The 26,418-nt window shown below is 31.8% G+C and overlaps 2 protein-coding genes across 2 annotated transcripts in view; both read right to left on the minus strand.

Moving 5' to 3' along the window:
- Positions 1–1,857: 1,857 nt before the first annotated feature.
- On the minus strand, positions 1,858–3,396 carry LOC127726435 (uncharacterized). Its single transcript, XM_052233813.1, has one exon. The coding sequence runs from the start codon at positions 3,169–3,171 to the stop codon at positions 2,134–2,136; it is 1,038 nt and encodes a 345-aa protein (XP_052089773.1). The 5' UTR covers positions 3,172–3,396; the 3' UTR covers positions 1,858–2,133.
- A 9,095-nt stretch (positions 3,397–12,491) lies between these two features.
- LOC127726254 (myotubularin-related protein 2-like) overlaps positions 12,492–26,418 on the minus strand; it is a 43,906-nt gene continuing 29,979 nt past the window's right edge. The window contains exons 11-17 of the mRNA XM_052233557.1: positions 23,329–23,422; positions 22,524–22,622; positions 22,117–22,224; positions 20,274–20,366; positions 18,954–19,067; positions 16,376–16,555; positions 12,492–14,722 (exon numbers count right to left, since the gene is read on the minus strand). Coding sequence (XP_052089517.1) covers positions 14,555–14,722; positions 16,376–16,555; positions 18,954–19,067; positions 20,274–20,366; positions 22,117–22,224; positions 22,524–22,622; positions 23,329–23,422 — 856 coding nt within the window. The 3' untranslated portion in view covers positions 12,492–14,554. The remainder of the gene's footprint in view (positions 14,723–16,375; positions 16,556–18,953; positions 19,068–20,273; positions 20,367–22,116; positions 22,225–22,523; positions 22,623–23,328; positions 23,423–26,418) is intronic.

Genomic DNA, 26,418 nt, shown 5'->3' on the forward strand with positions numbered 1-26,418 from the left:
CCTGACTTTTAAGAATATTCAACATTGAAATAATTAGTAAAAAAGGCAACAATCTTTCACACACTACGTAATATTATCACCAGGTTTGATCAAAGTCAAATTAGAGAAAACAATATATAAAATGACTATATTCCCAACAAGGAGTCAATTCACTAATTCCATCTCTTGATTTTCTTGTAGATATTGTCTGCCATGGCTTAACATTTATTGCTGCTTACAGTGTCTCTCTATCTACTATAGTTTCTTTAAAAAAATACCAAAAATGCATATTCGATACCATCATGCTGACTTATTTGTATATCTCGCATAGCTGATTATGTTTGCTGTTTCAATTTTGCGAAATGTAAAATTGAGAATGGAAATGGGGAATGTGTCAAAGAGACAACAACCCGACCAAAGAGCAGAAAACAGCCCAAGGCCACCAATGGGTCTTCAAAACAGCGAGAAAATCCCGCACCCGGAGTCGGGCTTCAGCTGGCCCCTTAAACAAAAATGTGTACTAGTTCAGTGAAAATGTATAATGTGCATACAATGGACATTTCATTGACAATAACATAAAATGGGTTGTCCGAAGGCTCTGGAAGTTTTAAAGTGGGTAGATTTTGACCTGTTGATCATCCCAACGCTGATCAAGGAATATAATCGAAGGATTTTTAAAGACGATACCCGTATAACGATGGTAATCCAGTTTGGTCTCAATCCATTCCGTAATTTCAGTGGAGACGAATTTTAGCGATGTCAGACAAATGCAGACGCAAAATGATGGCAATACCTAATCGGACCTTTGGCGCAGAATACTAATTAAGCTTGTATAATACGAATTCAATAGAGAGAACAGTTTATAAAACGAATGACCAGATCAAGGGGATCAAGAAAACAATTTGTCAAACAATAAATTGACGATAAAGTGGGTGTAATCAATAACCAAAAATAGGTGGTAATCAAAAACTAAAATTGAAGAAAAACAGACATCGTGGCCAAATTGATAAATGACAACAAAAAAAAACTTTCAACAAAACACTACACAAAACATAAACTGTTCGTATCAATTACTCATTCATACATTAACCATATGTAAGGCACCAACCATACATCTTTTGTGTCAGTGGAAACAGCTATTTGTGTTCCTCCACAAAAGATGAATGGTTGGTTCTAAAATAAACAGAGCTACTATACCGACTTTATATTACTTTCTTGGAGTCTGATTAACCATCGTGAGATTCGTCTGGATTCGCATGGTGGGTGATGCGTGCAAAACAGGAGATCAAATGCCTATTGGGTTAGTACTGGGCAATATAGAATCAGTTATATTGGGTTAGTACCGGGCAATATAGAATCAGTTATATTGGGCTAGTACTGGGCAATATAGAATCAGTTATATTGGGTTAGTACTGGGCAATATAGAATCAGTTGAAGTAGCATAGTTTTCACAAAGCGCTTCTTACTTGAAAATAGACCAAATGGCATGGCTATAACCAACTATTGTATAGGGCACCATCAATAAGATCCACAACTGTATAGTTAGCTATAAATAGGCAACAACATGACAAACAATTCAATCGAAAAACAAATATGACAGAAAGCAACCAACGACAACCACGTACAGGGACACGCACGTCATATATAATATGGCGGGATTAAATGTTTGTGAGCGCTCAACCCTCCCCTAACCCTGGATGGAGATGTAACGCCAGTGATGATCACATTATAAGAATAAACAGTAAAAATAAGTTTTTGAGAATTTGTTTTACTTGTCGCTCTTAACGAAATCTCTGCATTCAATTCGTACATTCACAGTTATAATGGATTAATATAAAATTTTAATAGAAAATTAAACCGATAAAATAATCAATAATATTTAAGATTTACCTATACGTGTAATTGATAACCTTGTGTCGATGTCAGACTACAAAATGATAACTTTTCATAAGATAAGAAAGTTTGTGATAACACCATGTTACACATATTTTACTATAAATAGAAACCAAAGATCATATAAAAAGTTGCCTTTCTGTATTATTTTAAATTACAAAATTTTTATAAGATACACCTGTTAAACAATATGAAAATAAAAATCCGCTAGTCTCTTTCTATGACAGAAAACATAATATTTAAACACAGGAAAATAATTATTCACATTTCATTGACTTCTGCTTGTGTAGTTGTATGTTTTGGCTGATAGTTATCAAAATATGATGGATCTTTAGAAAGAACATCCCATCCAGTTCTTCGACGGTTTTCATTTTGAATGTTTTTCTCGTCATTTTCTACTGAATGTAATTCGATTTGGTCCGTTTTGATTGGAGATTCGATTAGGTCCGTTTTGATTGGAGATTCGATTATGTCCGTTTTGATAGGAGATTTTAAGTTTGTTAGATGACTCGATGTTGTTGGTGTTTCCTGAATAGAAAATTCGTTGTCAAAACTTATTTTCTTCGTACCTGCTGGCTTTGTTTGAGATTTATAATTTGTTTCTTCTCGATTGTATTTGTTCTTTGGCAATTTCGGCACCTTTTCCGAAGGTTTGTCAACAAAACTAGACAAATATGCAATTCCAATGAGGACTAGACTACCTACGCAGATACTGGCGGACACTATACCATTTCTCCTCTGTTTCTCCTCTAATGACATAGGTTCGCCTTTATTTTTACTTGGGCCACTTATGTTGTTTGCTTTACCTGTGGTAGTTGGTTTGGTTGTGATTGGTTGACTTGTTGTCTGCTGTTGTCTTGTTGTTGTCGTACTCCCAGTGGTTGTTGTATTAATGGTACTTGGTGCATTCGAAGAAGACGTGTTAATACCGATGGTAGTTTCATTTTTGACCGCACCTGAAGTCGTGGAAGACGAGTTGGTTGACGATTTTGATGAAGATATACTACCTTCGGTGCTAGATAGAAAGTCTGTAGTTACTTTGGTACTTACGACCTCGGTAGAAGCAGTACTAGGATTGGTAGATAATAATGTAGCACTGACATTGGTACTTGGATGTTCACTACCGGAAACAGTGTTACCATTTGTAGTAGACTCTTTGTTTGTACTTACAGAAAGAGAGTCAGTAGTTGTACTAAATTGTCTCGAAGTTTGAGAAGTCGCCTCTGTTGTATTACAATAACATTGTCCTCCAAAAGTTAATAGAATAGCGAGCACTAAACGAATCTTCTGCTTCGACATTTTCCTTTCGATGAATCAATCTTTCTTCTTGGAATCGAATCGATCTTTCTATAGTGTTTTAAACATTTCACTTAATATTTACCTCAATAGTTCAACTGAATTTCATAATCAATGTTTGAACAATCTTTGATAATAATTACAAGTGGGTAATAGAAATTACCGATCTACTCAATTATGTTTTACTTTGCTTCGGCTTCGAACAGATTTCAGTACTGATCGAAAGATTTCTTTATGTTTTATTTCCATTTCTAATCAAATATCTTACAAATTTAAACCGTAAATTACTAATGACATTGAATAATTTAAAAATCCTTTATGAGGCCTCATGAGATTACATTGAAATTTGATAAAAATCCATACTTATTCGTTTATAAAAGGAACGCGGAAGTAATATCGTTTGATTGATGTCACTGTGCATATTTAGATAACACTTCATTGTCGCCTAGACTTAATGACAAATATTTATGCGTTAAGTTACTTGTAAAAAACTATTGTTTAACTGTTGGAAAAGCTTAATTGAGTTATCTCGCTTTTAGATTTTTTTTGCTTTACAAACGTATGGGGTTAATTGGTTGATGCATTAACAATCGGCAGCAAATACTACATGTATATGAAGACGATACCATGTTCACAATGCACATGAAAAAATATCGACAATTCTACCTCCTAACGTACTCGTGTTTGTTCTTGCTGTATATGTGTTGTATGACAAGTGGCAGAAATATAAAAATTGCATATTTCAGCAGTTAAATGGTGTATTATTTTCAAATCAAGATTTACATGTCCAAGTCAAAATTGAGAATGGAAACGGGTAATGTGTCACAGAGACCACAACTCGATCAAAGAGCAGAAAACAGCCCAAAACCACCAATGGGTCTTCAACACGGTGAGAAAATCCCGCATATGCAGGCACTACTGGCATTCTGCTTAATAGAAATTGAGGGTTCCAACTTGGAAACGTTTTATCATTAAGATTAAGTACGGTAAGACTTCGGGAAAAATTGTTTGATGCATTAATTGAAATTTGTCTTCAAGAACTAGATTTCAGTAACTGTGAGTACTCTAATACTTTTTTAAAATTTTTTTTTCTATTCTATTGTTTATATATTTGTTAAGTATTTGATGCGCCTTGTGTCGATCTGATAAATCAAGTCTTTTCCAGCTGATGTTTTCAGTGTGTTCCTATGATGAACACCACTGTTCCTGATTACATAGGAGAGGGTGAGTTCAGCGCTTACAATATAAAAATAGGAAGATGTGGTATGATTGCCAATGAGACAACTATCGACAAAAGTTCAAATGAAGTGGGATAAACATAATAAAAAGTGTCATGTTTAACCCCCGAAACATTTTTGTTTGCAACTGTCCCAAGTCAGGAGCCTGTAGTTCAGTGGTTGTTGCTGGGAGCTGTCTGCTATATATTTATTTTTTGGTTTATTGATTAAGCATATCTCCGTCGTTGGTTTCCTCTTTATGATTGTTTCACATTTTATCACGCAGTTGCTTTTTTATAGCTAACTATGTAGTCAAAGTTTTGCTATTTGTTAAAGGCCGTGTGGTTACCTTATTTTGTGAACATCCTGGTCCTTTATAAAAATAAGGGGATGTGGGATGATTGCCAATGAGACAACTATGCACCAAAGTTCAAATAAAGTGAATGTAAACAATCATAGGCAACCGTACGGCCTTCAAGTATAGGTTAGACAATACTTGGTCATGTTTGATGAAGATTTAAAGCCCAAGGCGTAGACGAGGGTTTTAAATGTTCGTAAAACATGACCAAGTATTGTCTGACCAATTTAGAACACTTTCACGTGACCTTACAAAATTATCCTTTCCTATTGTAATATTAAAACCTTAATAAAAATTCGCTTTTTATAATGAAGCGTTAACTAGGTTAATAAAAGGAATGTATAACATAGGTAATGATCATTTCAATGGATGGAATGAAATAGCACTGACATAGTTTAGTGAGGACAAAAAAAGGATAAATTGTTCAAACATTGAGTTTTTCTTCTGCTTCAGGTAAAACTTAATACTTATATACCTTAAATTTCTTGATTTTAAAAAGCACACAATGTTATATAAATCAGCTTTTTGAAATTTGTATATTTTTTGATAATTATAAAACCCACTCTATATATAAATATTTGAATTACGCCCATTCAACATCAGATGCTTACTTTTTATTAATGAATGTACCTTTATTGTGGATTTTTTTCGAAATATTCCTTTGCTTTATATATCAGCAGTTTGAAATTGTTTTCTTAAAAGAAAAAAAATAATTGACTCGAATGTCTCGTATAAAAATTGAATAAAAGATTTTACCTATCATTTCAACTATCTGTGGTATCCCTCAAGTCCAAAACAATTGGAAAGATGCATTTGAATTATTCTAGAAGCATATTTACTCGTTAAAAGATATCATACGTTTGTATAACAAATTTGTTTCGCTCGATTTGCATTTTTAAAATTTAGTAGGAACAAGGTTATGGGCAGATTATAATATTAGTAGCCAAATTGTATGTACTTGGACGGTTAGATTTTTTCATAATAATAAATAATAAATAAATAATAATAAAAATTCTTTAATTTACGATGGAAACACATTTAACAATGACATGTTAATCTTCCATGAGGCCTTCAAAAACTATTAATACAAATAGAAAAGACAAAAATACAAACAAAATAAAATACATAATACATGTTTAGCCGGATCCTTCCCTTTTCATGCACGTTTGTATTGTTTGTTTCCAATACTTTTGGACCGGATAGTATTGAAGAGACGGGAGATGTATGAACTTAAATCAGTAGTATATGTTTGTGTTATTTGAAATTGATAGCAAATGTAACATGACTAAAGATAACCTCATATTTTCGAAAAATATTAATTTATTTCATGATTTGATTAGAATATTCTTCTATGTATGCATCAGTGATATTGATTATACGGTGTATGAATGATCTTGAAAAATGTTGATAACACAATTCGTAGGAGAACTTCATTCTCTTATACAACAACTATGGTAGGCGCGGATCAAGCCATTTTGAAAAAGGGGTTCCAACTCCCGGAACACCATAAAACGTTCACATTTTTAAAACCAAACCCGAAAAAGGGGGGAGAGTTCCAACCCCAGGAACATCCCCTTGATCCACAATGTATGGTATAGGAATGCATTCAAATACTATAATGCTAAACAGATTTTAATAAAAACTACAAAAGTCACACTTATATCCATATACATTGTTTTTGAAAGGTAATTTAAAATTTATTGCAAAATTATAACTAGTTATTTGAATTTTGTTCTTTCCATCAATGGACACTAAGAAACCCTTTCAATCAATAAATGACAATGTTAAGATTTAACGTTGAAAGTAAGATAGCTTTGATTTGAAATTTCCTGTCTATTCAATATTAGATAACTACTGAAATTTGACAAATCAAAACAAAATTACAGTTTAAGTTACTAAGAAGCATTTATAATGTGACGTGTTGGAGAAAGTCAAAGTACACATACGTACATGTATACATAGCGTGGCTGTGTAGTTTAATAAAAAAAATGAAATAAATGTTTTTTTTTTTATAAAATGGTCATGCTTATAAAATAAACCCAGGGGAATATAAACCAATATATATTACTCTTAACATTTAAACACTTACAATAGATGCATTTCTATTTACAAATAAAATTTCAATAAAAACACAGTAGAAGCATCTTAGTGAATAAATGCGATTTTGTGTAAACGTTTGAAAAAAACAACCCAACTGTAAATGCTGTATACATATGACTTAATGGAGATCTGGCGTCACATCAATGGGATGAGACAACAGGCTATAAGTTGAGAATAAAGTCTAGATAATTAAACATAAATCATATAGCTATCAATAATTAAAATGACTTAAATGTTCACGTCCTACTTGTCCAAGAAATTTCACGCGTCTTTAAGATTCGTGTGTTCTGTTTTACCAAATGTTCACGAAAGAAATGTTGTCGCCAATGAATGCATGACAATATTTCCATCATTTATCGATGGTGTAATTGATAATGTAATGCAAACGTCGCGTAGTTATCTACATTTGTCCTTTCATATAGTTGATTCATATGAAATTGTAAGAAACGAATATCAGAATATCAGAATATCAGTTTAATATGGAAACATGTAATTATTTCCATAATGTCGCCAAATTTATCCATTTATCAGAAAGCTGTAGCACCTTCACGTATAAGAAGACTATTGTCCGATCTCCTGTTTACATCAAATATTGAAAGTTTTCTAGATTTTGCCGTACCATTCAAATTATTCTCAATTCTTGCTAATAACACGATTAATATGATAATAACTAAACACACAGCTATAGCTATTACTGCTCCAATAGCTACATTACCCTCTGAAGGACCAGCTCCTTGTTGTGAAGCACTTGCTGTAGAGGTATCTGTAGAATTACTGGCAGGGACGGGTGTCGTTGTAGGCGTCGTCGTATCTTCGGTTAGATTTGTAGTTCCAGTAGTTGTCAATGTCGTGTCCATCGTTGTATTCATTTTTGTTGTCGGTTCGGTACTTGTTGTCTGCATAGAACTAATTGTTGTTGGAGCTGTTGTCGTAATGTTTGTAGTTGTCTCCGATTGTTTTGTAGTTGTTGGCTCTTCTGTTGTAATAGTAGCCACTTCTGTTGCCGTTGTAGCCGTTTCTGTAGTTGTAATTGATGTTGTTGTAGCCGCACATGAGCTGTGTATACTATATAAAACCATTATAATCCAAACAAATACAACCTTTCCGTTCTTTTGTTTTAAGAATTCCATTTTTAAAGTTATCTCCAAGCAGTCTTCCTTAAAGTTTAAATTAAATGGAAAGGTAATGTTACGGAATCTTCCAAATTTATGTTTAAGATATTGTACATGGTACAGGTTATGACTTAATAAACTACAAAGACAGTTGTGAAATAATTTATGGCACTGCATGTGGGTGTATAGTTTATCAGGCAAATATATAATGTCTTTTCGAAAATATGTCGACTTTCTATAGAAAAAATGACTTGCACGTTTAAAAGACAGACTCAATATCAGTAAATTGGGGGGAAAATATTTTTATTATTATTTTAAAATTTTATCAAATAAGTAAGTAACAAAAGTACTTGAAGTCTTTTAGGTTTGTAATTTTGTGAAAAATATTTATCATTTCAATAAAACTTGAATATGAAGAGGCAATAAATGGCCAGTGTTTACTATGGCGTTATTTACCATCATATATATGTCATTAAATGATAACGTCTCGGTTTTATCAAAATCAAATACGGGTGCAGCTTTACTTTAAGTTTTCTTTAAATATTATCAACGTCTATTATCCTAGCATAATTATGGGAGGAAATATTTCAATATAAACACAGGACAATTTACATGTATAATATTGCAAATAATTATTCATGTAATAGTCTCTCATAATTCTCAATAAAATGGCACTTGTTAAGCTATAGATATTTTACTGTTTAATAAGTTTTAATATACAGTATGTTTTATATATGTATTTGAATGTGTTATGTTATACGCTATGTTTTATATGTTAATATGTGTATTTGAATGTTTTATGTTATACGCTATGTTTTATATGTTAATATGTGTATTTGAATGTTTTATGTTATACGCTATGTTTTATATGTTAATATGTTTATTTGAATGTTTTATGTTATACGCTATGTTTTAAATGTTTATATGTGTATTTGAATGTTTTATGTTATACGCTATGTTTTATATGTTAATATGTGTATTTGAATGTTTTATGTTATACGCTATGTTTTATATGTTAATATGTGTATTTGAATGTTTTATGTTAAACAAGTGGTGAGACTTTATTAAATATTGAATCTGAATCTGTATATAGAATTAAAAATATATGCTTACAATTCACTTTGCTATTTTAAAAGTCTGGTTGGGTGATCAGGAGTATAAAATAACATATATCCCATATTAAGTTTAATTTCATTGAATTTAGACATAATGAATAGCAATAGAAAGCTGTTTGGTAAAAAAAAAGTTAGTCTGAACAATTCTGATCATGTCAGATTTTCTCTATTCATAGGGGTTTTTAAGATAATTAACAAAACTTGCAGTTTACCCCCATCTTCTATTCTTAGCCATGTAAGGCCATCTTGGTTGGCAGGCAAGGCCATCAGACACTTTTTAAACAGTATACACCAATAATGATTGTGGCCAAGTTTGCTAAAATTTAGCCCAGTAGTTTCAGAGAAGATTTTTGTAAAAGTTAATAAACGAAGACGACAAGAAGATGACAACAACTGACGCCAAGTGATGAGAAAATAATAACATTCTTTTTAAGATGTTTAGAATACTTATGATACAATTAGCAACCTTGATAGTAAGCAGTTTTCAAATTCACTTAAAATACATAATTATGTCAAAAGAAGGTTTCGTACAATTGTCCTTCAACTTTTTTATGGTTAGATCCTAGCAACCTCACATACTTTGGATCAAGAAGTTATGTAATGTCAAATTTCACTTACCTTTCAGTTTACATTACATCATAATATATGTTATCCATGATGTTCATATCTTAAAATCTCATCATAAAATGTATAAATTCAGACAATTCTTTCTCATCAAGATACTTGTAAAACAACTCAACTTTTTATAACTTCCTGATTTTGATCAATTAAATGTTAAAATATTCTGACAGTGGTGAAAATGGTCTTCAGGATGATGTAGCTTTAAATATATATGGTGGTTGTAAATCTTTTTTTTTTTTAAATTAATAAAAGGATATGTAGGAACAATTAAATGTCAACCCAACAAACACAAAAATCAAACATCTAGATTTCAACAACAGAAAATAGTCTTTATAAAAAGATATCAAAAGGATATTAAAAACCATTAAAAAGTAAAAGAATAACACCCACAGAAAACTAGATCAGGGACCATGAACCCCAACAAAACTGACCCCAAATCTATCCAAGAGTAGAAAATGTGCATATCATTAATTTTTCAATGGTTTTTTTCTCATTGTTGAAGGCTGTATAGTTGCCTATAATTGCTTACATCCACTTCATTTGAACTTTCGTGGAAAGTTGTCTCATTGGAATTCATACCACATCTTCTAATTTTAATATATCAAAGATTAGCTGGACAACATCAAATTCTCTGAATAAATTAATTTCATGTTTAAAAGTGATCGACTGTCATTTGGTGGAAAGTTTTCTTATTGGCAATCATACCATATCTTTCTATTTTTATACAGAGATGCCTAAAATTACCAAGATATTAAGCAGGTCAGAGATATTAGTCAAGTCACAGATCTGACATTGCAATTACCATCAATATAATTTCATGAGTAGGTTGGTGAAATTTGTGATACTTGACATAGACTTCTCGTTTGAGTTATTTTACATTTGTCATTTCAGGGCCTTTTATAGCTGAATGCTGTATGGGTTTTGCTCATTGTTGAAGGCATACCACATCTTCTTACTTTTATATTTGGAGTAAAATGATGATCATCTATGGCAGAAGAGGCAAATGATGTCATGTCATCTTGTTTTGCTCTGTTTGAAGTTCTTGTGAATACACCTTTTAATTTTCATACCTCATTTATCTGGACACATGATATTAGATATAATATCAGTACACTGTTTTCCCTCTTCTGATACTTGATTAATTATAATATGGTTGATATTGATTCAAGAAATCCTCCTAGGTGAAACTTCATCTTCAATTCACTTGAAATTATTCATAGATGAAACAAGAATCAAATATCAAACAGATGTGCAGGACTGGGAAATATCAGGGTTACCTTTACTTCTGAATTCTTTGACAATGCTATGATGTCAAGTGTGTTAAATAATATTTATATGTATATATGCTTTCAGAATGTTATTTGTCATGCACTGCATGACAGATTTGTAAGAAGACTTCATCAGGCATTTTTGAAATTTAACATTGATTCCTTTATGTCCAACTTCAAAAAATTATACCAATAAATATTTATACCAAACCTTTGACTTTTTTAACAAACATGAACAACAAATTTTTAGCAGTATTCATTTATATTTCAAATCTTTTTTTCCAACAACTATTTCATCAACACATTAATATTCAACTCTTTACTTCTTGTATTAATAAAACATGCAAACATTTTTATTATATTCAATAAATAGTTTCATTTAGAAATGTCACCAGCAATTAAGCAGGAAGTTAATGTATAGTCACATCCAATAAATATGGGTGTATGATAAATCTTTTTGTTTTCATTGGCTTACCATTATATGCTTTTTTTAAACTAAAATGTATCTTAGTACATGTGCTACAAACAATTAAAATATTCAAATCAAAAACAAAAGTAGAATAGTACAGATAACTTTTCACAAATTGTTAAAGCATTTCAAATTGTCTGACAGAAAGTTTACAATTCTGTTATGTTAGAATTCCTCACATATGATGCATTTATATTGCACAAGCCCCTATATACAAATAAATTAAATGTATCTAGACAATAGGCAAAATGGTAGAAAAGTATTCATAATTTTAGAAGAATTAAAGCCTTAAAGGCTGTTAAAGCAATTGCTGCCAAGTTAATGTTTTTGTGACTTTTATTTTTCATCAAACATACAATATGTGCCATCGTCATATAATTTCGTTATATGGGGTATAACTGACAAACAAGAAATAAAATCGTCATTTCACAAACAACAAAAAACAGCTCCACGTTGCTTTTTTATCAACTTTCAGGAAACATGGTGAATAATATCTTCAAGCTCGAAACGTGAAATAAAATTGCAAACACGTCGACTTTAGCAGATCTGTGTTAAAAACGAAGAAGACTCGTTTACTGGAAAGACGAGGATATCAGTTTCATCATTTGTGCATTCTTGTTTTTGATATTCAAATGGACGAACTTTGTTTTTCAATCTATGAAACAAGAAAATTCTAAATTTTTTGTGAATATCTCTTACTTTTAACTTGGCGATTTTCACATTTGGACGGGTCCATTTCATACATAAGATGATCGATAAATCTTACGGAATTATGACAAAAAAGGAAAACAAACTTATTGTTATGTGTTTTCTGGTTTCGTTTCGTTCCGCAAAATTATTTGCGCAAACAAAGTTACTAGGTCAGTTATATTTGTCTATTTTTAGATACGTATAAATATAGAGAATCATTAGAGTTAATATGATATTTGACACTGTCATTATATCATTTGTTTACAGAGTGGAGTCTATTAGTATCAACAGCAATTAAGGAAACCCTTAATAATTAACAGGGCCCATTATTTCATGGAAGTATTAAAAATATGGTAAGAGTAATCAGAACGCGTAAACTGTGCTACTTTTAATTAAAAACAAATAATGTGAGATAAGATTACATCACTATAACGTGCGTAGTGATTTTACGATAATTTTATGAATGAACAAGAGCAACTTGACCTCTTTCAAAAACAAACACGAATTAAACAACATAAAACTGTATAAGAGATAATTCAGTCAAATGTTCAATATCAAATCAACAACTGACATTCATATTCAATATTTTGTTGAAACATCTCAAGAACGAAATCGCAGGTATAAAAATGCACTTTTTTCACTCGGAATTCTATGTTCTTTGATAGTCAAACAGTTGTCCTTTTAAATGCAAAAAATACATTTACAAGAACAGATGTTGAAACTTCTCAAACCCACTAATGCTTTTCAACTGTTTCAATTAATGTATTTCATTAGAAAACATACATAAAAGTATTAGAATGACAGACCAGGAATCTGCTTAAAAAAACTTTGGCTTGATCTGGGCAGAGTCTCTAATCTGGGTCCAGATGTCTATACGCTATAGCATGAAAGCAGTTGCTTTAAAAACTAAATCAAGCCAAAGCAACTAAATTAATTTGGACTAATAGAATATTAAAAAAAAAACAATAGTTAAATTTACAAGTTGAAAAATATGTCTGTACATTTTGGAAGCTTATAATTAGCATCTGTTTTGCCTAGAACACTCAGGTCTTGTTAAACAATTACATGGTCCGTTATGATTAGGTCACAAAATTGGAAACAAAAATATTAAATCAGTGTTGAGTTATCTCCCCTTGTTTGTACAATGCAGTGCATACAATTTTTATCTCTATGATTAAAATAAAATTAGGGGAATATATCAATGTGACAGAAAAACAATAATATGCAAAGAGAAATTAATATTGAAATAAATCTCAATCATTGTTTCAAAGTCTGAAAAAAATACTATTTTGTTGTAATTCTGTATGTTTCCCAATATTGCACTACCTGAAACTTGCATAGATATGAAAATAATAATCATATATTTTATTTTGAAAGCAGCCTTTAAACATGCCCATGTTATATCATTGTGTGCAATATGATAAAATGATATGTGGGGTATTATCAATGAGACAGCAAACCAACAACACAAAAAAACAAAACACATCTATAATACATTGATAAAATTTGTTCCACAAAGAAAGGGCATGTTTAAAGGTTTTTATCAAGACTAAATATTTAAATGCAAATCGTTCCTAATTTTTGCATAGTTTACCACTTTTCATTACATAAAGAATTATAGATGTTTATCTACTTAAAATTTAATTTCAAATAATTACATTGATTTACTTTTTTCTATTAAAATGATAAAATTATCAATTCTGGCATAGTCTCTGAAAAAAAAACCAAGATAAAAAAGAATTAAGTTTTATTGTCTTGTCTTAAGATATGTCTTATGAAATAGGCAGTTACACTGTATTTATCAAATGCTTTCAAAAGCTAATTACTACACAAAAACTAGATAAATTTCTAACAGTTTACATGAATCTAGTTTAATACAATAATTGTAACACATACATTCTCTCAAACATTTTCATACAAAAACAAATCATTGGCCATTGTTCTCAATCAGTAGTATAAATAAATAAATTCTCTTCAATCAAATTACAACTGCACATTTTTTTCACTACTAATGAGCCCATAAAATTCACTCTCGTGTTCAAAATGTTTTTTTTTATTTATATAAGTCAATAAATCCTCTGATTTCTTTAGAACAAATAGATAATGTACAATTGAAATTAAATATAGAATAATGACATTCTTGTTTTATATTCCGACTCTATCGGCAAGTATATTGGCCTGCTATGACGAGCTGATACTTGAGCTTCAGAAATCTGTATCAAAAAATAAAATGCCATTATTTATTTTATCTGCAATATGTCTTGATTTCAAGGATTTTTTGGTTAAGAATATGAAATTACATAAAAGTAGTTAGTAAAACATATCTTTTTTTTCCCTTTTAGCAGAAATAGTCAATGAATGGAGTCAATACATTCCTCCAAACACATAGCAATCCTCATGTTGTTTGACAGTCAATATAATGTTTAATCACATCAGCTATACATTAACAGGTTGAGATATTCTGGGAATTGGTCTTGGACTTGGTTGTTCTAGACCACGCCCTCTCATATTCTTCTGATCTAATTCCTTTTGTAGCTCCTCTACCTTTTTGGTGAGTTGTTGCTTCAGAATCAGTAACTCTCTATTCCGAAGATGAATAGGCTCCTGAAGAATACAAATAATTCATACAGAAAAAAAACAACAATAACAAAAAATCAAAGGGCAAAAGTACTAAATATGTTTTGATGAACATGCTACTGTAAATTCAGAAATTATTGCGAGGTTTTTATTATTGCGAATAATGCGACTCGGTGAGTCTCGCAATAATAAGAACTCACATTCTGATAGATGATATATATATCTGTATGCAGATTTTCCTGAAATCGAAATAATTAATCTCGCATTTTTGTCCTTTCTTCAAAAATCGCAATAATAAATTCACGCATTAATTTCTGAATTTACAGTATTAAGCTGAATATAATGAGAATTCACGGTTAATAAAAGTAGAATTTATTAAGGAACATAGATTCCAACTCCCTCAGGTAAAGTTGACCTAAAGTGGGTTTGGCTATTTATTATCTCTTTTGATCATATAGCTCCTCGTGTATTCAAGTATTTATACATCCCTAGCTTTTCATGTTTTGTTTTTAAGGGCGTCGTTCCTGATGAAGGAAAATCCACAAAATGGCTTTAGAAACACAAAATTTTCATTTAGAAATTTTCAAATGAACACCCACATGGCCTTCCCTAAGACTGGAAATCAATATTTATCCTGCATTTTGGTGTCTTATTATACATTTACAACCCAACAGATATGGCTCTGCTATAATTGTGCACTATATGTTTGTTGTTTTAAGCTCCGCCCACACAAAATCATGCTTAAACTAGATGGTGTCAGTACTGAAGCAGGAGAAATAAAAATAATCACACAATGTAAAGAAGTGTTTTATTTTTGTTTATTTTTATTCATATTAATTGTTATGTTACAAAAAATAATTATTTACTTGAAGCAATTTATTTTTACATGAGCATGAGTGATTCTTTCCTGTGTACTGATCATCTTTTTTATTATTCAGCTTATATATATAGGAAGGCCATAACCTATCTAGTTTACATAGTTTCACTTCATTGATGTTTGTTATTCAGTTTTTCATTCAATAGAATGAGGCCATATCACATTGAGTTTTAGTTTATATAAATATATGAACAAATTAGATATGCCATACAAATTGTTATCTCAAAGCTCCAGTTCCATATGTATTGACAAACAAATCTGCAATCATTTCTTTGTTCTTCTTGAAATTTGTGTTTTCTTGATATAAAGTCATGTTTTTTTGGAAGAAGAAATCAGACAATTTGGGATAAAACATCATCCTTTGTTTACAACTTCTCAAAATACAGGCTGACAAAGCATACCTAGGTATTTTTAAAAGTGGGGACAGGGTCTCAAACTGTAATGTTAATGATGGGCTGAAATCATTTGTAAAGATTGATGTCAAAACATTTACCTATACCAAATAGCAAATAAGGTTTTACGTAACATCAACTGTAGAATGTTTTAATCAATATTGACATATATTGTCAGCATATCATTTTAATGTTAAACAATCATGCACAGGCATGTAAATATGTAATCTGTAAAACTTTGCATTTTGGATAAAATCAGCTCTTGCCTTTTGTAATTTATCTCTATTTTAAACAAAAGTCATTGATTCTAGAAAACCTTGTTTTTCATTACTCCTTAAATTTGTCCTTCTATCAGTGTGCATTATGATCCTTACATTCCCCCTTTTATCAGTGTTATATGATTGTCCCTACCTGTGGCCTCATTCTAGGATTCCACCTACAGTAGTATGCTGTCCACAGCTCTAACCTCCTCATGCTAGCTACAGGGAACAGTACATGTTTGTGGAGATAAGAGGCATACAATGGGTTGGTAAATTCCTCCAGCTGACAGTTCACAAACGACCATAATGACACAGTTTTCTCTTTCAGTTTCTGTAACATTCAAAGCAAAATAATATTGTTGCGTAAAATTAGTATATAATAAATTGTTAACTTTAAAAGCCACTTTCTGTGGAAACTAAATGGAAATCATAGGAAAGAAGTTAGTAAATAGTATTATCATATACCTAGAGAAAATAACATATATTTCTTACAGTATGATAACAGCATTAAATCAACGTGAATTCCATATTTTTCCGAAATGGTGTTTAGCGGGCTGATATGAAAAATTTATCACATGCTTCGATTATTATCACATGCCTTTCCGTAACGTTATCACATGGCATTCCGGCAATACTCTGCAAATTCTGGAAAATACACCTCAATTGTACGTTTTCAGTGAAAAACAATACAAAGTAAGGTACAAAACAATTATTTGGATACTGGAAAGTGTATTGTGTAAAATGAAAAAAAAAAAAAAACAAATGATAAAATAATTGCATTTTTAAAAGTTTCAAATATAATTTAGAAAGTTACTTTAAAATTGTTGACTTTTCCAAAGTGTTCGTTATGTATATTGTTGAATTATTTTTTTATCGTCCATATTAAAATATATCATACTGCTGTTTTCCTTTTCTTTTTAGGCATATGCTAGAAAGATTTCATATCGAATTTACTACATTTGGGGTCCGACGTCCATGAACTTTTCACTCTCTGAACTTCTATTTGAGAACCACGTAAAAGGATCAATAAATTAATCTTTTATTTTTCTCCATTGTTGAAGCATATGATAAAAAGATCATAACATGTCATTTTTCATATCGCATGTATTATCAGCCCTCGGTCAATATCAGCCCTCAAGCCATGCGGCTCTTGGGCTGATATTAAAACCTAGGGCTGATAATACATGCGATATGAAAAATGACATGTAATAATCTGATATGATCATTTACTGAAAGCTTCTGTACTTCATGAACTGACATACAATGTTCTCATAAGACTAATTAACCCTGACATATGTTTATGTGCCTGTTGAATGACAGGAAACTCATCAGTGTTTTTTGGTCTATTTATGATTTCATGTTGATGCCAGATTTTTGGTTCTCTCTGGTGAATTTAATTGAATAGATTCAAGGCATTTTCAAGCTTGTTGTGTAGTCTGGACACTTGTCCATCATTGTATCATGGCTTTCAAATATCTATTTTGATTATCTTGTGTGGATTCATTTATTTTCTTGGGTATCGATTTTTTAGGATTGAGGTAAAAAAACAGGCCTCTACAATAACTTCTTTTTCAACTTGTCCAGTAGGACAAGTACATACCAAAACTTACTTGTCCGAATGAAATTGTAACTTGTCCAAAAAAATCTTAATAATAACCTTTTTTGCATTTTAAGTTGATTCAAGGAACAAAATGAATTAAAACAATAGAACAGAATTTGATTTATATCTTTTGAAATACTATTCAAAAATATGAGTCGAATACAACTGAATCTAGTCATGTCACAGGACTTAGGTTCTACATGTAGTTCATCAATGCCAATGTCTCATCAGATTCTGCACATGAGGCACCGTCTGATAGGGCTGTCCATGTACACTCATTGGATTTGTATCCTGGTTTTTTTAAAAGTTGAAAAAAGTTTATTCAAATGCAATCAATAAAAAAAAAAGATGAGGTATAATTGCCAATGAGACAACTCTCTGCAAGAGACCAAATGACACATAAATTAACAACTATAGGTCACCGTATTGCAAGTATTGTTTTTTTCTACATATGATCAAATATGATTTTGTGAATTTAATGGTAAATAATTTTTCATTTTTATCTAAAAAATATTTTTGTTAAAAAAATTACCGGTATGTTATTTATTATAAAGCAACAGAATAAGGTAGGAAAACGAGGTACTGATTTGTCTTGGTCCCGAAATGTCTCCTGCGTTGCCAAACTGTCTACTAATCATGTCTATTAAATATGTCTCCTATGGTGCCAAACTGTCTATTAAACATGTTAAACTTGGAGCCGAATCGTTTCTGAGCTTGTGACGAACTGTCTTGTAAAGTTACCTTATCTACAAAGCACATCGCTGATTCGGATCAATAAGACTGGTTTCCGAGAATAGTATGCGTTTTACCTGTTAAAAAGTACCTGACAAAGAACCAGTTTTAAATTATCGATTGCAAGTAAACATGTCTTGTTTTCATCCTCTTTTCTTGTTTTTTGTTTATAATTACTTTGTTCATCAAAGTTGGATAAAATTTACTTTCTGCAGAATAATTTTACTTGTCCCGTCGGACAAGCTTGATATAGTTTTTACTTGTCCGACCCTTTTTCCCTCTGGTACCGGACAATCGGACAAGCGTTATTGTCGAGCCCTGAAAAAAGTGTTGTAAATGCACGTAGACAAAGGTAACAGCTGATTTGAGGCGATTGTTACAAATGATCTAACCATACCTCTGTCATCCTGGCCTGTTCACAGTTACACAGGAAGGTTCCAAACAAACAGCTGTATAAATGGTCCAATATGGTTATCAACATGTGTTCATTAAACTCAAAGGCATTGGGAAACTGAAATAAAATCAAGCAAATGGAATAATACAATTTCTCTAATTCTATGGAAATTTATCCCTTTCCGAACCCATTGTATAAAAAAGTTTAATCAACGTGTGGTTGTTGTCGATCTCAGAAGATGATTGGATGAGGGGGTCATAACCTTTATCAGCACACTGGATGTATCATAATATGCCAACAGGTGTTAATGAAATTGACAACTTCGGGGAATGTGGAAGGCACTCGAAGGGGACTTTCGTTTAACAAAAAAATGAAAATTTATTTATTAATCATTAGAGAAACAGATTCTTACATAGTTACTCGTGGATTATTGGATTTATCCAATCTCGATAGTTTAATTATAAATTTAACTATCTCGATTGGATAAATCCGATAATCCACTGGTATCAATGTTAGAATCTATATTTATCAAACAGTTAAACATAAAATATGTAGACTACCTTTTTAGAGACACATTTTTTATAGATATTTAATCTGCATAAATTATTTTACATAATATCTTTTCTTATTAGTTTGTTTTGTTTTTTTACCTGTTTAGTCATCTGCCATACACAGTCTATAAACTGTAGAAAACCCAGATATTTACCTGTTTAGTCATCTGCCATACACAGTCTATAAACTGTAGAAACACCAGATATTTACCTGTTTAGTCATCTGCCATACACAGTCTATAAACTGTAGAAATACCAGATATTTACCTGTTTAGTCATCTGCCATACACAAGTCTATAAACTGTAGAAACACCAGATATTTACCTGTTTAGTCATCTGCCATACACAGTCTATAAACTGTAGAAACACCAGATATTTACCTGTTTGGTCATCTGCCATACAGAGTCTATAAACTGTAGAAACACTGGATATTTACCTGTTTAGTCATCTGCCATACACAGTCTATAAACTGTAGAAAACCCAGCTATTTACCTGTTTAGTCATCTGCCATACACAGTCTATAAACTGTAGAAAACCCAGCTATTTACCTGTTTGGTCATCTGCCATACACAGTCTATAAACTGTAGAAACACCAGATATTTACCTGTTTAGTCATCTGCCATACACAGTCTATAAACTGTAGAAAACCCAGCTATTTACCTGTTTAGTCATCTGCCATACACAGTCTATAAACTGTAGAAAACCCAGCTATTTACCTGTTTATTCATCTGCCATACACAGTCTATAAACTGTAGAAAACCCAGCTATTTACCTGTTTAGTCATTTGCCATACACAGTCTATAAACTGTAGAAACACTGGAGATCTGTCAGCATCAGAATGTTTATCTTCACCGTGACCATATCTCTGGAAAAGTTAAAAACAAATAGAGATGTGATATAATTACCAATAAAAATATAGTTTATTTCTAGGTTGTTATCTTGTTTACAGTTTTCTCATGATCATCTCCTAATATTCATATCATTTTTTTTTTAAATACACAATATGGGAGGGTGGGGGGAGATCTCGATTCGTGTTAAATGAATAATGTCTATCAAAGACTAATCATTAGACTGGGATTGTTCATTCTCAAATTAAAGATGGTCTCCTCAGTCAATTTTGAGAACTCGTGACTAATTGCTGTACATGTAATCTCCATGGAAATGAAACTTGCAAATGCCAATACATTTGCATACCAAATATCATTGACTTTACATTAGTGGTTCATCTTAAACTGACCTAATCACAAACTAAAACATGAAAACTTAGCAAAAGTTTCAAAGTCAATAGACCATGAATGAGGGGGTGGGGCCAAATAATCTCCATGGAAATGAGATATGCCAATGCTTATACAACTGCATACCAAATATCATTGACCTATCACTAGTGGTTCCCCATAAACTGACCTAATCACAAACTAATACATGTAAACTAAGCAAAGTTTCAAAGTCAATAGACCTTGACTGAGGGGCGGGACCAAATAATCTCCATGGTAATGAGATGTGCCAATTCTAATACAACTGCATACCAAATATCACTGACCTACCACTAGTGGTTCCCCATAAACTGACCTAATCACAAACTAATACATGTAAACTAAGCAAAGTTTCAAAGTCAATAGACCTTGACTGAGGGAGCGGGGCCAAATAATCTCCATAATAATGAGATGTGCCAATGCTAATACAACTGCATACCAAATATCATTGACCTACCACTAGTGGTTCACCATGAACTAGACCTATTAAATCACAAACTAATACATTGTTGACGCCGCCGTCGCCGACGCCGGAAACAGCATACCTTTGACTCTGTCAAAGCAAGACAAAAACAAACAGAGGGTATATCTATGATATTTTTATGAGCATTTCATAAAATTTCATCTTACCAGCTAAATTATATATTTCATAAGAACATAAATATTGAAAAAAAATAAACAGTAAGTTGTTAGCATGTGTCAAATATATTATTTGCTTATTAAAACACAGCATATATTTAATACAAAGCTAACAAAGGATTTCATTTCAGATTCTACCATAGACACGGATGTCAACAACTACAGATCACCTTACGGTCTTCAACAACGAGCTTAACCCATACATGGTGTTGATTTCAGTTCTCATCAGTTGATACGCAACTCCTATATTTAGTTCAAACAAATGCTTTCCATATAGTTTGAGGTGAAAAGTTTGATGATGACCCCTTATTGTAGTTTGTCTTATATTTTTGAGTCGGTAGTTGGTAGGGTGTAGTTTGTTGTACTGTGGGTCGTTGGTCTGGTTTTTGGAGTCGGTTGTTGGTGGGGTGTAGTTTGTTGTACTGTGGGTTGTTTGTCAGGTTTTTGGAGTCGGTAGTTGGTGGGGTGTAGTTTGTTGTACTGTGGGTTGTTGGTCTGGTTTTTGGAGTCGGTTGTTGGTAGGGTGTAGTTTGTTGTACTGTGGGTTGTTTGTCTGGTTTTTGGAGTCGGTTGTTGGTGGGGTGTAGTTTGTTGTACTGTGGGTTGTTGGTCTGGTTTTTGGAGTCGGTTGTTGGTGGGGTGTAGTTTGTTTTACTGTGGGTCTTTTAGCGATTCTGTTATCCATATTTTGTTTTATTCTATATAAACTGTACAATAACAAACCTGTGCAAATTTATGACCAAAACTCAACCATTCTTTTTCTATAAGAACTTCAAATCCCCTTATTGTTCTGTAGTAAGGATCTAGCATTAACATGGCTAAACATGTCAACTGAAATAAGAGTAAATAACATTATGCAAATTAAAATTATGTTATAGGGATGTGACAAATTGTCCAAAGATGCTAATTAAGAACTGTTTAAATGTGTATTTCAGTATTTTAAATCTTCAAACAGGTTTTCTTGCCAATTCAAGATTTTTTTCTTTGTACCTTAGCATACAATGTAAAACATATTCATGTATTTAATCATATGACATAATAGTATTTAAAATAATCTTATCTTTACCATGATTTTATATAACTGAGATTGAACCTGTATGACAGAATTAACAAGGAGAGTTGATACATACCTGAGCTGTTCTATCCCATCCATCACTACAATGAACTAATACTGATGTTTTCTGACATTCAACTTTATCTGCAACTCTCAAAGCACCTGCCAATATTTGCTGAAAACATACAAAGATAATAATGAGAATATCATTATTCAAAATATTTCCAATGTGCAAAACATGAATTCAAAATATACTTTAATTTCTGGATAGTGTTGTATATAAAATTGAATTCTATCTGGGAATATTATGAAAACTGAAAATTAACGTGTAGATACATTCCTTGTCTTGATGTTGCATTGCTTATGCAGACAAACAAATAGTTCTGTAAATATCCATTTATTTTCATTTTAAGTTTTTACAGAATTTATGGTACTGATGCATAAATGGTTTGGTGCCAGCAAACTAGTTTAACCCCACCACATTCTGTATATGCCTGTTCCAAGTCAGAAGCCTGTAACTCAGTGGTTGTTGTATGTTGATGTATATCATATTTGTTTTTCCATCATTGTTTAATACACAAATCAGGCCGTTAGCTTTCTAGTTTGAATTGTTTTACGTTTGTCATTTCAGGGCCTTTTTTAGCCGATTATGTGGTATGGGTTTTGCTCGTTGTTGAAGGCCATATGGTGACCTATAGTTGTTAACTTCTATATCAATTGGTTTCTGATGGAGAGTTGTTTCATTGGCAATCATACCACATCATCTTATTTTTTTATTTTTACAACTCTACCAACGCAATCCACAAAAATTATTACTGCACATATAACTTTGAATACAAAGTATCTGATAAATTCAAAATTGTTCATGTTCTTTATTATACCTTAATATGGTCAAGCCAATGTGTTGATTCTACGTTAGATAACCAATGAGCATCATCTATGGTTGGAAATACAACATCACGTAACTTTCTTAAACTGAAATATAAAAAGTAAAGCCTCAGTCATGATAATTATCATTATAATATAATGATTAGAAAAGTAATTGATTAGAATAATTGTCAATTATACTTTGAATTACTGGTCATTTCAATGAATGTTCTCCCTGGATATTTAGTAACTAAGATAACAGGGATACAAATGTCATGTTTGAATACTGTAAATCCAGTAATTTGTTCAAGATTCTCTGTAGCAGAATATAACACTTGCTGATGGTAAATATTCCAGGACACAAGTTGAAAAAAATAAAAAAGAGGAGAAAGATACCAAAGGGACATAACTGATGATTTAGCAGACCACAATTCAAAGCAATTGCTGGTAAATAACTAGAAAACAGGTTATATGCACTTAATGATAAATATTAAATTAGAAGCATGATAAATCAAATATCTGTTTCAGAAAAGGAAATCAAAGCGCGAAAGCGCTGTAAAGGCAGTTAATTACAGGTTGTGTGTATTTTTAGTCCAGTTATATCATTATCTTGCATAATACATTGTACTTATTAGAAGTGGCTTTCAGTATTTAAGATTTAGAGTTCTCTAATGATATTGAACAAGTTTTATGAATGTCATATTCTGAGCACTATATGAAAGTGATTGTTCTCACTTGTTTATGAACTAGTGCATTATGTCCAGTTTGTACCTTTTTTATCTATGTTTATAGTCAAATACTGTTTAAAATAGTTTGGCATTTTCTTTTTAGTAATAAGTAAATGTTATCAACTGTATTTTATTCAACTTTGCAAATGTGGTTTGTTACTGGTGAGTACAATGTATGGATGATAGTTGTTTCATTGGCAATCATAACACATCTCCTTATTTATATAATGATCTATATTCAATGACCTCAGGTACAAAAAAAATGTATGTAACTAAACTATGATGGGAAACCTTTGACTTCTTTCTTTTATATAAACTTTTGATTTGGTACCATATAACTATGTAGAATAAATGTACATTGCAACATGTCAACTCTTCCAATGACAATACTTTTTTTAGAAACTATAACTCCAAGCAAAATTATATTTCCAAGTATAAAGTAATTTATGAATGAAACAAGAGTGCACACGCCGAAATGTCTCGCCTTCTTTACTAATCATTGATATTATGTTGATAGTCCTAAATATAAAGCTTTATTACAACTGTCACATAAACTTAACATTAACCAAGTAAACTAAACATTGACCAATGCACCAAGAAAATGAGGTCAAGGTCAGATGAACCATGCTAGGCAGGCATGTACAGCTAACAATTCTTCCATACAACAAATATAGTTGACCTATTGCTTATAGTTTAAGAAAAACAGACCAAAACACAAAAACTTAAAACTGAGCAATGAACCTTGAAAATGAGGTCAAGGTAAAATAAAAAACCTGCGTGACTGACAAATAGATCATAAAATATTTCCATACACCAAATATAGTTGAACTATTGCATATAGTATTAGAAAAAAAGACCAAAACTCAAAAACTTAACTTTGACCACTGAACCATGAAAATGAGGTCAAGGTCAGATGACACCTGCTAGCTAGACATGTACACCTTACAATCATTCCATACACCAAATATAGTAGACCTAGTGCATACAGTATAAGAAAAACAGACCAAAACACAAAAACTTAACTATAACCTCTGAACCATGAAAATGAGGTCAAGGTCAGATGACATCTGCCAGTTGGACATGTACACCTTACAGTCCTTCCATACACCGAATATACTAGACCTATTGCTTATAGTATCTGAGATATGGACTTGACCACCAAAACTTAACCTTGTTCACTAATCCATGAAATGAGGTCGAGGTCAAGTGAAAACTGTCTGACGGGCATGAGGACCTTGCAAGGTACGCACATACCAAATATAGTTATCCTATTACTTATAATAAGAGAGAATTTAACATTACAAAAAATCTGAACTTTTTTTTCAAGTAGTCACTGAACCATGAAAATGAGGTCAAGGACATTGGACATGTGACTGACGGAAACTTCGTAACATGAGGAATCCATATACAGAGTATGAAGCATCCAGACCTTCCACCTTCTAAAATATAAAGCTTTTAAGAAGTTAGCTAACGCCACCGCCGGATCACTATCCCTATGTCGAGCTTTCTGCGACAGGCTCGACAAAAAGGAGTTCTTAATTAAGAAATAAACTGATTCGCTGAGTGCAGCTGGATACACCCGCAGATGTCCAACCCTGAACAGTTGGGGCAAAAATGGACACAATATTCAAGCTTGATACAGGTCTGAATTTGGATTGTAATTAAATATTTGACATATTATAGTTTCTGAATAAATGTAGTCAAAGAACTTGAAATTGGTTATATGAATTGAATTTATATTCAATTAAAGATTTCTTGCTGTTGTGCAATACACTGTGCTGTTGCGCAATACTTAATAAATCTGTTGCCAGACTATAAACAAATAAAGTTCAATTTCTTCTCAATGTCATATTTGAAATTTATGAAAATCAATAGGGAGATTACATCAATAGCTATAAATAATTCACCAAAGTTTCATGCGAACTGCTTAAAGCATTTTTGAGTTGTTGTCCAAAAACTGGAAAATCCCCCCTTTTTTTAATTAATAAAACCCCATAACTCAGTAATGTAAAATCTAAAATTTATAAAATTCTAAAGGGAGCTTACGGATTGATAATTTAGTCTTAGATGCAACATTTTTTTATCAGTTGTTAGTGGCTTTGAACTACCTGTCAGTAAATGCGAGTACTCTCAGATCTGTACTTAGTGTCTTTTTGTTGTTTGGATGTACAACTACCCGGTCACGTCCACTTGTATTTGTATTTATCCATCTGATGAGTAAAGCCTCTTTCAATTGATTTTTATAGTTCATTCTTATATTGTACTGTTACACCACTGTCCCAGGTTAGGGGGTGGGTTGGGATCCCGTTAACATGTTTAACCCCGCCACATTCTGTATGTACGTGTATGTGCCTGTCCCAAGTCAGGAGCCTGTAA

The sequence above is a fragment of the Mytilus californianus genome, unplaced genomic scaffold, assembly GCF_021869535.1.
Source record: "Mytilus californianus isolate M0D057914Y unplaced genomic scaffold, xbMytCali1.0.p SCAF_17, whole genome shotgun sequence".
In the NCBI taxonomy this organism is placed as follows: Eukaryota; Metazoa; Mollusca; class Bivalvia; order Mytilida; family Mytilidae; genus Mytilus; species Mytilus californianus.

Coding starts and splice junctions, on each gene's coding strand:
- LOC127726435 (XM_052233813.1), bottom strand. CDS start 3,171: ATGTCGAAGCAGAAGATTCGTTTAGTGCTCGCTATTCTATTAACTTTT.